We start from the raw sequence: 13,766 nt of genomic DNA, 5'->3' as shown, positions 1-13,766 counted from the left end.
CTGCTTACACGACCTAGTTTTAAATAGTAAAACTTTTAGTTTCTGAAATTTACACACTTCGTTATTCGAAATGTCAATTCCTAAAGTAAAATTTCTTTTATAGATGTTTAATGTCATAATGATATGTCTCCTTGACTTGTTAAATTATAGTTTTTACCCTTTATCCTGATAAAATTAATTCGAAAACTCACCCCTAAAGAATCGCTTTCAATTTCCAAAGCAACCTACTTTTTTAAAGAAAATTCTCTCTATACTTTCTTTAATTAAATGTACAATTTTTTGAAGTTTATGAGTTACTTATTTAATTAATTAGTTAAATATTTGGTTCCTCAGTCATTTACTTACTACTTATTCAAAAGAAATTAGAAACAAGTATTGGAAGTATTAATTTTTCTCTTTATTTTTAAATTAAATTATTCAAAACTTGAATAATTTTTATTTAATAAATTTATATAACTTTTTTAAAATTTAACTATTTTTAAGAAGGACAACTTTGTTATTCTTTCAAAATTCATTTCTTTCTTTTGAATTTTTAAATAAAATTATGAAAAACTTTATTAATTTTTTTGGAAAATAATAAATAATAATTTATTATTTATAATAAATATTTAAATTGCTTATACAACAATTACAATTTGCAAAGGCGGATAATTATAAATCTTTTCGAATTAATTCTTTATAAAAGTTTATACTATTACGTTTATAATATTTATTATGTAAACTTTAATTTAAAAATCCTTTCAAAATTTTTTTCTTTAATTACAAAAAAAAAATTTTTTTTGAACAATTTATCAATTCTTAAAATTGAATTCTTATAAAATATTTAATCGTAATCTTTATAAATATTTGAATTCTTTGAAGAAGTTTTGATCAATTTTTTAAGAATAATTGCATTTTTGGAGGAGTTTGTTGGAAATTGTATTATAAAATAATTGAAATCCATCAAAGAATTTTATTAATATTTTTAAAAATGATTAAATTCTCATAACAATTTTTATTAATATTTTTAATAATAATTGAATTTCAAAGAAATATTTTATTCTTTATGAAAATGATTGAATTTTGTGGAACCTTTTCTTAAAATATTTTAAATTAATTGAATGGTTTTAAAGAATTTATTAAAATTTTTGAGAATAATTTTTTTAAAAATATTAGCAGATTGATAATAGTGTGACTTTCAAAAAAATGGAAAAAAGTAGTTTTTGCTTACACAATTCTAATAAAAGTATCCAAATAGTAGCAAATCGTAAAAAGAGTAGTGAATAATAGGTTTTAGTAGACGAGTGCGAAGTCTAGATTTTGCAATACTTTAAACTCGCTAATAGTTGCAATTAATATTTTTCTTCTTCATAATAATCCTAAATTTAGGAATCACCAATTACATAAAAACTATCATATTTTAAGCGTTAGCGCTCGAAACTCGGTTTAATTTTATCAATTTCAAAACTTTTCATTTTCAAATATTATATTCAATTTTTGAATGATTCCAGATTCAAAAGTTTAGGAAATTCACTTATTAAGTACATAATTAATTATTATTGTTTATCATATTCAAAATTAAAAAAAAAATTTTTCTTATCAATTCAATTATTTTCAAATACAATTTAAATAAAATTTCATGAAAGAATTCAAATGAAATTCCTTTCTTAGTAAATAATATTTACTATTTTAGTAAATGGAATTGTTTGTTTTAGTGAATAATAATGTTAGTAAATGAAAAAATTGAAATTAAAAGAATAAAATTTAATACGTAATACAATTTAATATTTCAGTAAATAATATTAAAGGACAAGAGAGGAAAGATTGTGTGAATAATTTGATGATTGGCGACGAACAACAACCCCCGTCGACACCTCATACACCCAATACACCTTACAGCAATTTCGAAAGTGGTTACCATTCGTCTAATACATCATACACTGAAGAGGAATCAATAGATTCTACTAATGATGTTGCTTCGAATAAAGGAACTTTTATGCAAGCGCCCACACCTGCACAACTTGGTCAAACACCCTTGCATAGGAGACAATCGTTGGGTAAATATTGCTGTATCTATAATATAATCACCTTTTCCATTTCTCTACTATTTTTCAAAGCAAATTCTCTCTATACTTTCTTTAATCAAATGTCCAATTTTTTGAAATTACTAAGTTATTTAAGTTATTTATTTAATTAAGTAGTCAATTATTTTGTTTCGCATATTTGCATATTTTACGCGATAGCGCTCGAAACTCGGTTTGATTTTATCAATTTCAAAACTTTTCATTTTGAAATATTATATTCAATTTTTGAATAATTCCAGATTGAAAATTTCAAAAAAATTCAATTATTCAGTACATAATTAATAATTATTGTTTATTATTTTCAAAATTATTAGTAAGATTCTTCCTAGAAATTTGATTATTTTCAATATTATAAATTGAAATAAAATTTTACGAATGAATTCAAATAAAATTGCTTTCTTTGAGAATAATATTTACTATTTCAGTAAATAGAATTTTTTTTAAGTGAATAATAAAATTAGCAAATGAAAAAATTGAAATTAAAAGAATAAAATTTAATACATCCCTGGCGGATCGCGAAAACCGAAATCTAACTGAGTTGGGTTAGATTTCGGTTAGATTTCGGTTAGATTTCGGTTAGACGTGAAAAATTGCCTGAAAAGCATGAAAAACGGTAAAAACAACTATTGGAATGAATAAAGGGTAAGTCACAGGTTTTATTTATGCAGTAGTTTATTTAATTTAAGTTGTATTTAATTATTTATTAATGTTGACAGTGGAAAAGTGTTCACCTGTCACTTTAATGTACAGAGTTTCAAAGTAAAACACTACTTTATCGATATTGAGACTGCCGCACTAGATGCCCGACAGATGTCAGCACTGATCTTTTCTTTTTGAATTTTTTATTCTTTCTTTACTTCTGTTTAATTAAACACAAAATTCTATTTGCAATGAAATTAATTAATAATAATAATTAATATTAAACGATAATATTTATTAATAATAATAAAAATATTAATAATATTTATTTATCTAATATAAAGTTTGCAAATCAAAATATATTGTTAAAAAGAAATTTTTTATTATTGTCTAAGAAAATATCTAATTATTATTATTATTGAAATAAAATAATTTTTGTAATGAATAAAAAAATTCTGGTTTTAATAAATAAAAAAAAAGTCGAAAACTTTTAAGGAAGATAATAGTAATGCAAAAATTTTTTACAATTCGGAGTTTAAAAATTTTAAGTGAAATTTCCTTAAAAATTAAAATAATAATTGTAATAATAGAAACAATAATTTATAACGAAAGAAGATGGTATTGGTTGGTGGCCTGAATGGATAATTTTATTTTAAAACATCAAGAAATTCATGACGCGTTAAAATAATTTATAATAATAATTACAAAAATTTGATTTTCTTAAAGATATTTTTTATTTAAAAAATTTTTTTTGTGGTTACTATGTGAAAAAAGGAACATTTTTATTTGAATATTTATTTTATATTTCCAACGGAATTAACGGCTATAACTTGCTCCACAATCAATTTGTAGAATTCTTCAGTATCGTTAGGTTCTGATGTGCAGCTCAAACTCTGGGTAAAATTCTCCTTTAGGAATTGGTCCATTACTTTTCTGAAAACAGAAAAAATCCCTTCTAAAATATTTTTTCAACTTTTATCACTTTAACAAGTTTTACAAATTTTTATTTGCTATCTTTCTTTCTTTCTTTCTTTCTTTATTTATTTTTTTGACAAAACAAAAAAATAATTTTTGAAAAAAATTATTATTACATATAAATTATAAAAATAAGTGTGAAAAATTTAATTGGTTTATTTATTTTTCCGTAAAAATTATCAATAATTTAGCGAGTAATTTTTCAAAATGCGAAAATTAAAAAAATTAAATTTACTTAAAGTAAAACAGTAAATTTACACTGAAACAAAATTCAGATAGTGTACTAAACAAAATTATTTAATAAAAAATATTTAAGAGTAATTAAAAATTTTTTAAATTGCTGTATAAATAAAAAATTATATCAGACATTTGATTTCAAACCAATATATGATCAAAGTTAACATTTTTAAATTAGCTCAAATTTTTTTACCTCTTTGTACTCCACAAAAAAGGGATGATTGATTGATGTTTTTTTCAAATTTTTTTATGGAGCCGTTTAAGAGATATGAATTTTTCAAAATTTACAATTTTTAAGAAAAATATTTTTTTATTGCTCATAACTTCTACAAAAATAGATCTATTTTAATGTTATACTTATATGAAAATATTCAGTTTTTCGATGAACTTTTCAAACATTTAATACAAAGATTACCGATAAATTCTTTACACTATTTTTGTAATCTATAGGTTAAAATCTCATTTTTAAAGTTGTTTATGTCCTTCGATTTTTTTTAAATAATTTTTTTTAACTGCTTCTTTGTACTCAAATTTTAAGCCTTGTCACGTCGTGGGTAAATGATTTTTATTATTTTTTCATGGTTTTTAAAATTGTGAAAATTTATTTTTTTTACGCATACCTCGGATTTTTTTGTTACTACGAATATTCATGTATTTCGGTAAGCCTTTTACGAAAATCATAGTTGCAATGTCCGAAAACTTGATTTTTATGGTAAAAACATTTAATACATTTAACATAAAATACATTTTTTTATATATTATGATAATTTTGATTAAACTTATTAGTTTTCTCACAAAATGATTAAACCACCATTAAAAAAACAAATTTTTATATTATTATTATTGTTATGAAATCTATAATTTTTTTCTACAGCATTTCAAGAATTTTTGCATATTTTATGATATAAATACAAAACACCATGAATTTATGGTATTTTTCATGGTTGTCACCATAAAAATCAAGCTTTCGGTCATTGTGACTATGATTTTCGTATTAAAAATACATAAGTAAAAAATAAAATAAAAATACATAAGTATGCGTAGCACCAAAATAATCCGAGATATATATGAGAAATTACTAAATTTCGATAATTTTAAAAAATCCTGAAAAAATAGTAAAAATTATTTACTCACGACGGGACTAGGTTTAAAATTTGCTTTAAAAGAAGTAGTTTTGTTTAAAAATTATTTTAAAAAATTAAAAAAAAAATTTTGAAAATAAGATTTTAACATATAAATTTCAAAAAAAGTCATAAATAATTTTGCGACAATTTTTTGCATCAAAATATTGAAAAGTTTATCAAAGAGCTGGTAATTTTTATATAAGTAACATTAAAATTGATCCATTTTTGTAGAAGTTATGATCAACCAAAAAAATATTTTTCTTAAAAATTGTAAATTTTAAAAAATTTATATCTACTGAACAGCTGGATAAAAAAATTTGTAAAAAATCATACAGCTGTTCTTTGTGAAGTACAAGGTAAAAAAAATTGAGCCAATTTAAATATGTCAAGTTTGATGATATGTCGGTTTAGCGTGGAATGTCGCATACATATAAATATAGATCAGTAGAAGAAAACCGAAATTTAAATAACTTTTAAAAAATTAAGTTAATTAAAAATTACAACCTGCAAATTTTTTCAGAGTCGCACCAGGTATTTCGATAAAAAAATTTTTTCGTTATCTTGACAGGAACGAAATCTATTTATTGCTACTGCTTCTTCTCTCAATGATGTACAAATATGTGAACTCCCAAACAGACACTGTGCATCTTCTCCTTTCTCAAATTTTTCGGCTTCCTTTGCAACTGATTCCACTGTACTTGAGATTTCCTACAGAAATGATAAATTTTAATTTTATATTTAAATAATAAATTAAAAATAAATTTAAATAAAAAATAAATAAAACAAAAATTAATTAATAAATATCATTTTTAATTTATTTTAATTTCAAAACATTCTGGAAAAGAATTCGAAAAGTAATATTTAATAAAATAAATTAAATATTTTTCGGTAATAATAAGTAATAATAAAGAAAAATTGCTAATAAACAATAGAGAAAACATACCTGGTCGAATAAGATTTAAATTGTGCGTCGCCAAAGTCGCTTCGTTACGTTTTTCGTGAATACCCTCCTGATGTTTCGATTGCAATTGAATGAATTTTGTCAAACTCTTCTCGTTAAAAGTCAAGTTGCGAACGATGCACGCAATAATGTGAGAACGTATGCTCTGGTACTGTAAATTCGCTCGTTGTCCGACAATTTTTGTAATTATTTCCCCTTCTTTGATTTCGTTTTTGATGATTCCGTACAGTTTTCACCGCAGATTTTCTGCAAATTTATTGTCTCAAATAGTCGAGCACTTGTTTCGTGCAACACGAATCCATAAATTTTGACAGGCGTTTGCCTGATAAATTGTTACCCTTCAAATCCAACTCGTCCAACTTTTATAGTCAGCCAATTTGCACGGGGCAACTGCGAAATTTATTTACATTTATTATTTTTCGTTGCGTTTAATTAGACTTTTTTTCAAAATTAATCATTTTAACCGAGTTTCCAAAAAAAGTAATTATAAATAAATTAATAAAAAATTAATTGATAAAAAAATAATAATTTAAAAATATTATTATTAAGAATAATTTACGTATTGATCGTTACATATTGTTTTGGAGTTATTGATAATTTTTTTATAAAATCCGAAATTTTCGAAAAATGAAAATTTGTACTTATCTCGTAATTTTTATTAATTTTAATTTACGATTTTCATTAGGCATATTCATTATTATGAACAATCATTCGTATAAATTTTAAGAAATTTCAATTTTTTGAAAAAAAATTGTTTATTTTAATAAAAATAGTTAATAAAATAAAATAGTTATTAAAATAGTAATTTTTCATGTACTAAAAAAATATCTGAATAATATTGATTGTGTTACGATCATTTGAAAATTTAAGACAAAGAGTTGTTTTTAAACAAAAGATTATAAAGTTTCTAAAATTTTTTTTTGTTTTCTCAAAAATCAATTATTTAAATTTCTTTTATTTTCGTAGTGCTTTTCATTTTTAGAAAACAACAGCTATATTTTGCAAACGGATTTCTTGTTTAAAAGTTGGAAAAATTTTTCGTTCTAAAATTATCAAAAGTAGTTATTTTAGCGACATCTTTCAGCCTGGAAACATCAACTGGAATTTTTTTGCCCTCTGACTTAATGTTTTTTAAATATTATTTTTATTTAATTTATTTAAATTTATTATGAAAATACTTTTTTTTGTTATCACATAAAATTTTTTTCTTATGTGTACCTTAATAATGAGGACATACTTTCCTAAGCGCAAAATAATTATATTTGCTTTGCAAATTATTCATATTGAAAAATTTATAATTTGATTTGTCATTATTAAACACGCACGAGAAAATATTTCAGTCGATTTTTCCAGTTCAAAGATGGTGATGTAACAACCAAATTAAATTTGATATCTTCAATTCTAGTAAACATACAATCTTTGTCAAATATTCATTTTAAAGATAATACCTTACACAGGCTTCACAGCATAAAAATTGCTGAAAAAAGGGGAATAGGGGAAATTTCGTTTGAAAAAAGGGGAAAAATAGGATAAAATATAAATGTATATTTTCTTTAAGCAAAATGCTTTAAGGTTGTTTTAAATTACACTACCGGTGAATATTTTGAAACCACCCATTTTCTTGATAAATGTAAAACATCTTAAAACATAGAAAGTATAGAAATCAATATTTTTTTTTAAAAAGATGATAAATTTATAGAGAAAAGTGAGATTTAAAGGAGAAATTTTCCCAGTATAGTAATTAATTTTTTTTAATGTTATTTTCAATGTTTTATAAAAATTTGAATTACATACATCTAATAAATAAACGCTTTTTATTTTTTAAACTCATTTTAAAATTAATTTTTCATAGAATGAAAATTACTTCTACACTAATTTTTGTCTTGAAAAATACAAAGAAATTTTTTATTTTATCAAACCGAAAACCGTCTTGTAAAATATACAATACTTAATTTTATTCGTATTTTTCAAAGAAATTGAAATTTTTAATTTATTTAAATTAAATTTAAAAAAAAAATTTTAATAATTTTTCTGATGAAAAAAAATTTCCAATCCGAGGCTTGTAATATTTTGGTTCAAATTTGGACTTTTATTAAATAATATTAGAGTTTCAACATAAAATAGGGGAAATGAGTGAATAAAAGGGGAAAAAGGGGAAATATTCGTAAAAAAGGGGAATTTTTTTAAATTTTTAGCCTCCTTTCAATTCGGTTTAAATAATTTGCTGTAATTCCTTAGAAATTTCTGGCGATATCGTATTCCAATTAAAGTTAACGTCCAGTAGTAAATCATCTTAGGTTATTCTCGATGGTAAATGTTGTCGTTGTATTTGGTTGAAATAAATTTATTATTAACTCACAAGATCGTTGTATTAGTTTTGGATCTGTAATTAAAGAGAAAATGCATTACGATTGAAAATGTTAAATTGTTTCAAATTTTACAATAATTATTTATTTATCGCAGGCAGGGTTGCCACAGATTATATCTTCGGAAATTTCAGAATTTCTATAATATTTTTAATGCAATATTAAATTCAACTTATTTTTAAAGATTTTACTGAGGACTTTTGAGTAAGTTTAGGTGCTTTCAAATAATGATAATTAGAATAACATCAATTATATTTTAGAAGACAATATTTTATAGTTGTAACTATTAAAAAGAATTTTAAAAAACAAGTAAAAGCCATTTGTAAAATGATAGTTTATATTACAAAAATTGCATTTTGTTTTTCCTGGTTTTTTCCTAATTCCTAGACATAATTTCGTCTTCCCTGATCATCATACAAATAATTAATGAAACGTTAAATTCTAAGAAAATTAAACAATAATTTTTAGAATTAAAAAACTGTAATTTTTACAAATTTTTTAAACAAAATCTTTGATAATATTACAAATATTATACTTTGAATTATTGAAACAAGAATTATAATAAAGTAAAAAATTAAATAAAATAAAATTAAGTTATAATTATCATTAAAATTTTTTTAATTTTCTATTTTATAAATATTAATTTTTAAAAATATTTTTTTAATCGTATAGTTTTAATTATTTATAACCGTACAAAGAAAATTTAAAATAGCCACGTTTCCTTCATCAGAGATTAGTAATTGTTTTTTTCATACAAATTTCTCGATCATGCATTTTCTTTAAATCTTTTTTTGAAATGCTATAGGATATAAAGTGATATTATTTAATTATCATTATTATTATTAAAAATGTGTAATACATTTTTATTATTTTTTAGTAGAATAAGATTTTAAAAAACTATTTAACACTTCTAAAATTATAAATATCTTACCGTTTTTAATAATGCAGTGTGTGCGTGAGTTTTGGATATTTGTGTGCATTTTTAATCTGTCTCCCAAACGTTAGATAGAGAAACAGCTACCAGCTCATTTGTGTGTGGAATAAAAAACCCTGGGCTTATTATTCTCTCGAACATGACAAACTCTCTCTCTTCTAGGCGCACAACTCGTTGCATGTGAGGAGTCCTGTATGCAATGCCGTTGTTTTGGAAACGTTGACCAATAATTCCTGACACTGTTACACCTTGATGCGTATACGTCAAAATTGATTGGATTTCATAAAAGTTTGATTCTTCAGTAAAAGCAATGTAATTGCAAAACTTTCTTCTAATATTATCCCGAACTCGATATTCTGCTCCATGGATGACAGCTCTTCTAAACAGTGTGATATCCGTTTCACGATCAATTGCGTGTCCAGCTAGCCTGAGAAGATTAATTTCATCTTCTAGAGGATGTAGAATAACTTGCCGCCCTTCTCCAAGAAAATAGTGCCCTTCTGGCATTCCTTGAACATGTTCATTTTTTATTTTGAGTAAGCGACGCATTTCTTCTCTTGCATCTTCAGAAACTTGTACCAGTCTTGTCGCAACATTTACAAATTTCTTCATGAAAAATCGTGTAACTATTTGATCTGCTCTACCATACGGACTTGTTACATAATCTGTAATTTTTTTGTTCAACGACTCAAATGGTAAAGCCGAATAGACCCATATAGGACCCCACTTTCGTACTGAGCGTACAAGATGCCGCAAAAGATGCACGTTGTATACCATATTCACTAAGCCATAGTGCCTCTGGTAATCGTGCACGAATCTTTCAATCAAATTATCCGCAGTGTTGAGATTGGCTTCAGTGATGGAAGCAGAATTAAGAATGTATGCAGCTTGACACAACATTGCCAAGTGATTGTAATACGGCTGCTCTAAAAGCCCATCCAGACATGGTAGTGCATAATATAGGAGCCAATTTCTCCATTCTGATGCCTTCCACGTTTTGTAGACAACTATACTTCGCGGCTGTCGAGAAATCCTTGTAGGTGGTTTAATCGTCAGTAATCTTTCATCTATAGAAGTTAGTTGGTTTGGAGCTCCTATGTACCAAGGTTGACCTGCATCATTTAAGTATCTCTGAACCAATCTTTTGGCTACACCAAGATAAACATTGTGGGCACCATCAACAACGACACCATCTCTCATGTTGAATTCAGGAAGCGTAGCTAATGCCGACACGCCTTTCACTCCATTAACATATCGTCTTGGTCTTGCTTCATTAGCAGTCAACCCATCAGCTCTTATGGAAGCATCTGTACGTTCCACAAATGGTAAAGCTGGATAAATCCATGTATTGATCACTCTTTCACCAAGAAGAAGACACATTACACATCCATATGTTCCATTGAACCTTTTCATCCGCAACACTTCCGGCCTTGCTAACGAATCCGCTGTGAAGGTAGTAACTATGAATCTACTGATTACTTCATCTCCACCATTAGGACTCCAACGGATGCCATTTCTGTACAAATCAATTAATTCATCTCTTACTGGTCCGATAATTGCATTCATGACAGGGTGTTCATTTGCAACCCAAATACCTGCTAAAAGCAAATGTTTCTTACGAGCATGAGGTGATAATTCGTTTACTTGAAGAACAACAGGGTATGTTGTGGCACGAGATGATTCAGTTAACTTTAGGCCATCGGTCCATAAAGTCAGAGAACAGTTGTGGGGATTACTTAAAAAATTGCCAGGCTCGCTTAATTGCTTGTACATTTCACCATCGTAAATGTCCTCTATGGCATCGGGATTTATTTTGATCCTATTGTGCTTGTACCGTAACGATTCAGACATATTTGGGATTTTAAATAGATCACTAAGCTGAGGTCGCAATAGTATCTGTATGTAAGTCGCAACAAATGTTTTATCTTGTCCTGGACCACATCTACCGCATCGACATCTCCGTCCTATTTGCCCCACACCTAATAGTTGTTTGCACTCTTCACAGAAAAACCGATAAATAAGATTATTTTTGTTTCGGCCTAGTACTCTCCACAAGGCTTTCTTTGTGGTTGGCATGTTAATATACCTATAAGATTTTTTTATCCACTTCAGGTCATCAAGCAAATGTTCGTATGTTGAGTTGTGTCGTATTGCTCGGGCTAATGTTACTAAGAGATGATCAATTGCACGTAAATTTGCATTACCTCGTAACGGTACCCGCATGCCTAAAGCATTAATTCCGGTAAATAGCGTATCTTGTACATTTTCTTCTTCATTATCATCGACATCAATCGGAATTGCATGTTGTGCATTGATATCATTTATTTCTACTTCAATTGCATCTTGTTCTTCTTCTTCGAAGTCATCTTCTTCAGACAAATTCTCGTCATCCCCAAATACCTCTTGATTGTCATCATTATCTTCATTATTATCATCATCGATAAAATCTCCTTCATCCTCAGAATTTTCACTACTGCTTTCCTCTCCACCTCTATTGTCATCTTCGATAAGGTCTTCAATGTCAGACATTGCGAATGTGCTTCGTCCTTTATGTCTGGAAGTATATAAAATTTTTTTTAAATTATATTTTGATGAAATTGATAGTTGACTAAATTTTGTAAAAAAAAATAAAATTCTATGAACTATGTGGAGTATAAAAAAATATGTTGAAAGCTTTAATATTTCTCTTAAAATATGGAAATCCAAGTAAACGAGTTGCAAAAAAGTCACTTTTGACAAAGCAGAAAACATAAGAAAAATTATTAGAATTATAAAAAAGAGTATTTACATTTCTATAAAAATAAAAAAAATTTTATTCTACAATTATTGAGAATTATTTGTAAAAATAAGCAGTAATTATATAAAAATTCAACTTACACAATTTAAACCTAAAAAATAATTTTTCTAACTTAGATAACTGTCATATTGAGCAATTGGGTGGGTGAACTCGCTTTACTCATAATCTGTACAACCCCCAAAAAAAATTAACTTGAAATGACTAATTTTTAAAAGGAAACTAAAATTTTTCTAGTAAAGATTATTTATTAAATAGTTTGAGTGAAATGAAAATCTAAAATATTCATGCACCAAAAGAAGAGAATGAAAGGGAAAAAATAGCCTGCTTTATACTTCCTTTAAGGTAGTAGTTATTAAAAATGAAAATTTTATGTTTTTTTGCATGATTGTTAGTTTCAATAGTTTTATACATTAACTGCACTTTCTTACAAATAATTTTCAAGTTTCAAAAAATTGGACTACTTCCCTCTAAATGTCTAACTGTTTTTGTCATCTCTTATTAAAACCCTTTTGTGTATTAAATTAATGTTACACAACTTTTTGAAACAGTTAATAATTTTGATTTTAGATTCTTAAAAAAAGTTTAAACTAAATTTAATAACTGTAGAATGTTAACAAGTTTAGTGAATATGTACTTGCTGTGAATATAAAGGACAGAAAGGATAAAAAGGAAAAAAGCATTATTCAATTTCACATTTACAGGAGAAAGAATTTGAAAGTAGAAATGAATTACACGCAATGACCTATCAGTTTGAAAACAGTTTAATAGGGTATTATTCCTGAACTGTCCAAAAAAAGGACAACTTCTTTTATTGGCTTCCAATTGTAGTAACTAATTGCTCTACATTAGAGTAATAAATTTTCGAAGTATTAATTAAATTCAAGAAAAAAATGAAAGGTAGTGAGGGTTAAAGTGTTATATACTGTCATTTTCAAAAATACCATTAGTTATTAAATTGTTATAATGAATTAACTTGCATATAGTAACTTTTAAAACAATTTTTATGTATTTCTCAATGCCAAAAATTGTTTTTAACCGTTAGCTGCCAAACTGGTTCATTTTGACACCAACTATTATTATTGTAAATATTCAACTTAATAATTTTATCGCTTGATTTTTATTTTCATGGAATACTTGTCAGAGTGACCTTTGAAAATCAACTAAAAATATGTATCCGTATTTTTCTATATAAATTTCAGTGATACCCTTATTTTTGGACCAAATAGTTGAGGCAACTAACGGTTTAACGATATATAATATGACTTTCTGTTATAAATAGTTTTTTAAGACAAAATCAATAAAAATTGAAAATACACGGAGAGAACTGACTAGTGAGTAAGACTCTCGGTTCGTTTGTGGTAACTAAACAGTGTTGTTAATTTTCGACAGACCCATATAAGAGTACGCTTTACTAAACAGCCGTCTAGTAGCAGTAACATGTTCAGTGTACAGTAGTGCCAACCTTTAAATCAGTTAAAAATCTAAAATGGCTACTTTTGTTTTGCACATAGCAAACATAACCTATAATGTGTGGATTATATTTCGTGTTTTATTCAAAAATAAATAATAAAGTATATACAGTTAATAAATTCTTAATAATTTCAATATAAATTTATTCAAATAAGATCAACAAAAAATTAAATAAAAACATAAACAAAGTGTATTGTTTG

The 13,766-nt window shown here is 25.7% G+C and overlaps 1 protein-coding gene and 1 long non-coding RNA gene across 9 annotated transcripts in view; both read right to left on the bottom strand.

Moving 5' to 3' along the window:
• Positions 1–3,474: 3,474 nt before the first annotated feature.
• Positions 3,475–6,414, bottom strand: LOC127285562 (uncharacterized). The gene is made up of 3 exons (XR_007843615.1): positions 5,982–6,414; positions 5,543–5,746; positions 3,475–3,635 (listed from the first exon to the last, which is right to left on the bottom strand). It is a non-coding gene; the product is annotated as an uncharacterized LOC127285562 (long non-coding RNA).
• Positions 6,415–8,000: 1,586 nt separating this feature from the next.
• Positions 8,001–13,766, bottom strand: part of LOC127285565 (uncharacterized) — a 30,622-nt gene continuing 24,856 nt past the window's right edge. For 5 of the 8 annotated variants that reach the window (XM_051311658.1, XM_051311657.1, XM_051311656.1 and 2 more), the window contains 2 exons: positions 9,297–11,853; positions 8,001–8,382 (listed from right to left, as the gene is read on the bottom strand). In XM_051311658.1, coding sequence (XP_051167615.1) covers positions 9,348–11,828 — 2,481 coding nt within the window. In that variant the 5' untranslated portion in view covers positions 11,829–11,853 and the 3' untranslated portion in view covers positions 8,001–8,382; positions 9,297–9,347. Of the gene's footprint in view, positions 8,383–9,296; positions 11,854–12,176; positions 12,257–13,766 lie in introns of those variants that run through there. The other 3 variants (XM_051311661.1, XM_051311662.1, XM_051311660.1) reach the window with 2 other exon arrangements.

Source organism: Leptopilina boulardi, unplaced genomic scaffold (assembly GCF_019393585.1).
Source record: "Leptopilina boulardi isolate dan_hultmark-lab unplaced genomic scaffold, ZJU_Lbou_2.1 LbouV2_335, whole genome shotgun sequence".
Taxonomy (NCBI): Eukaryota; Metazoa; Arthropoda; class Insecta; order Hymenoptera; family Figitidae; genus Leptopilina; species Leptopilina boulardi.
Note: the sequence above shows the minus strand (reverse complement) of the source record. Positions and strands in the feature narration are given on the sequence as shown.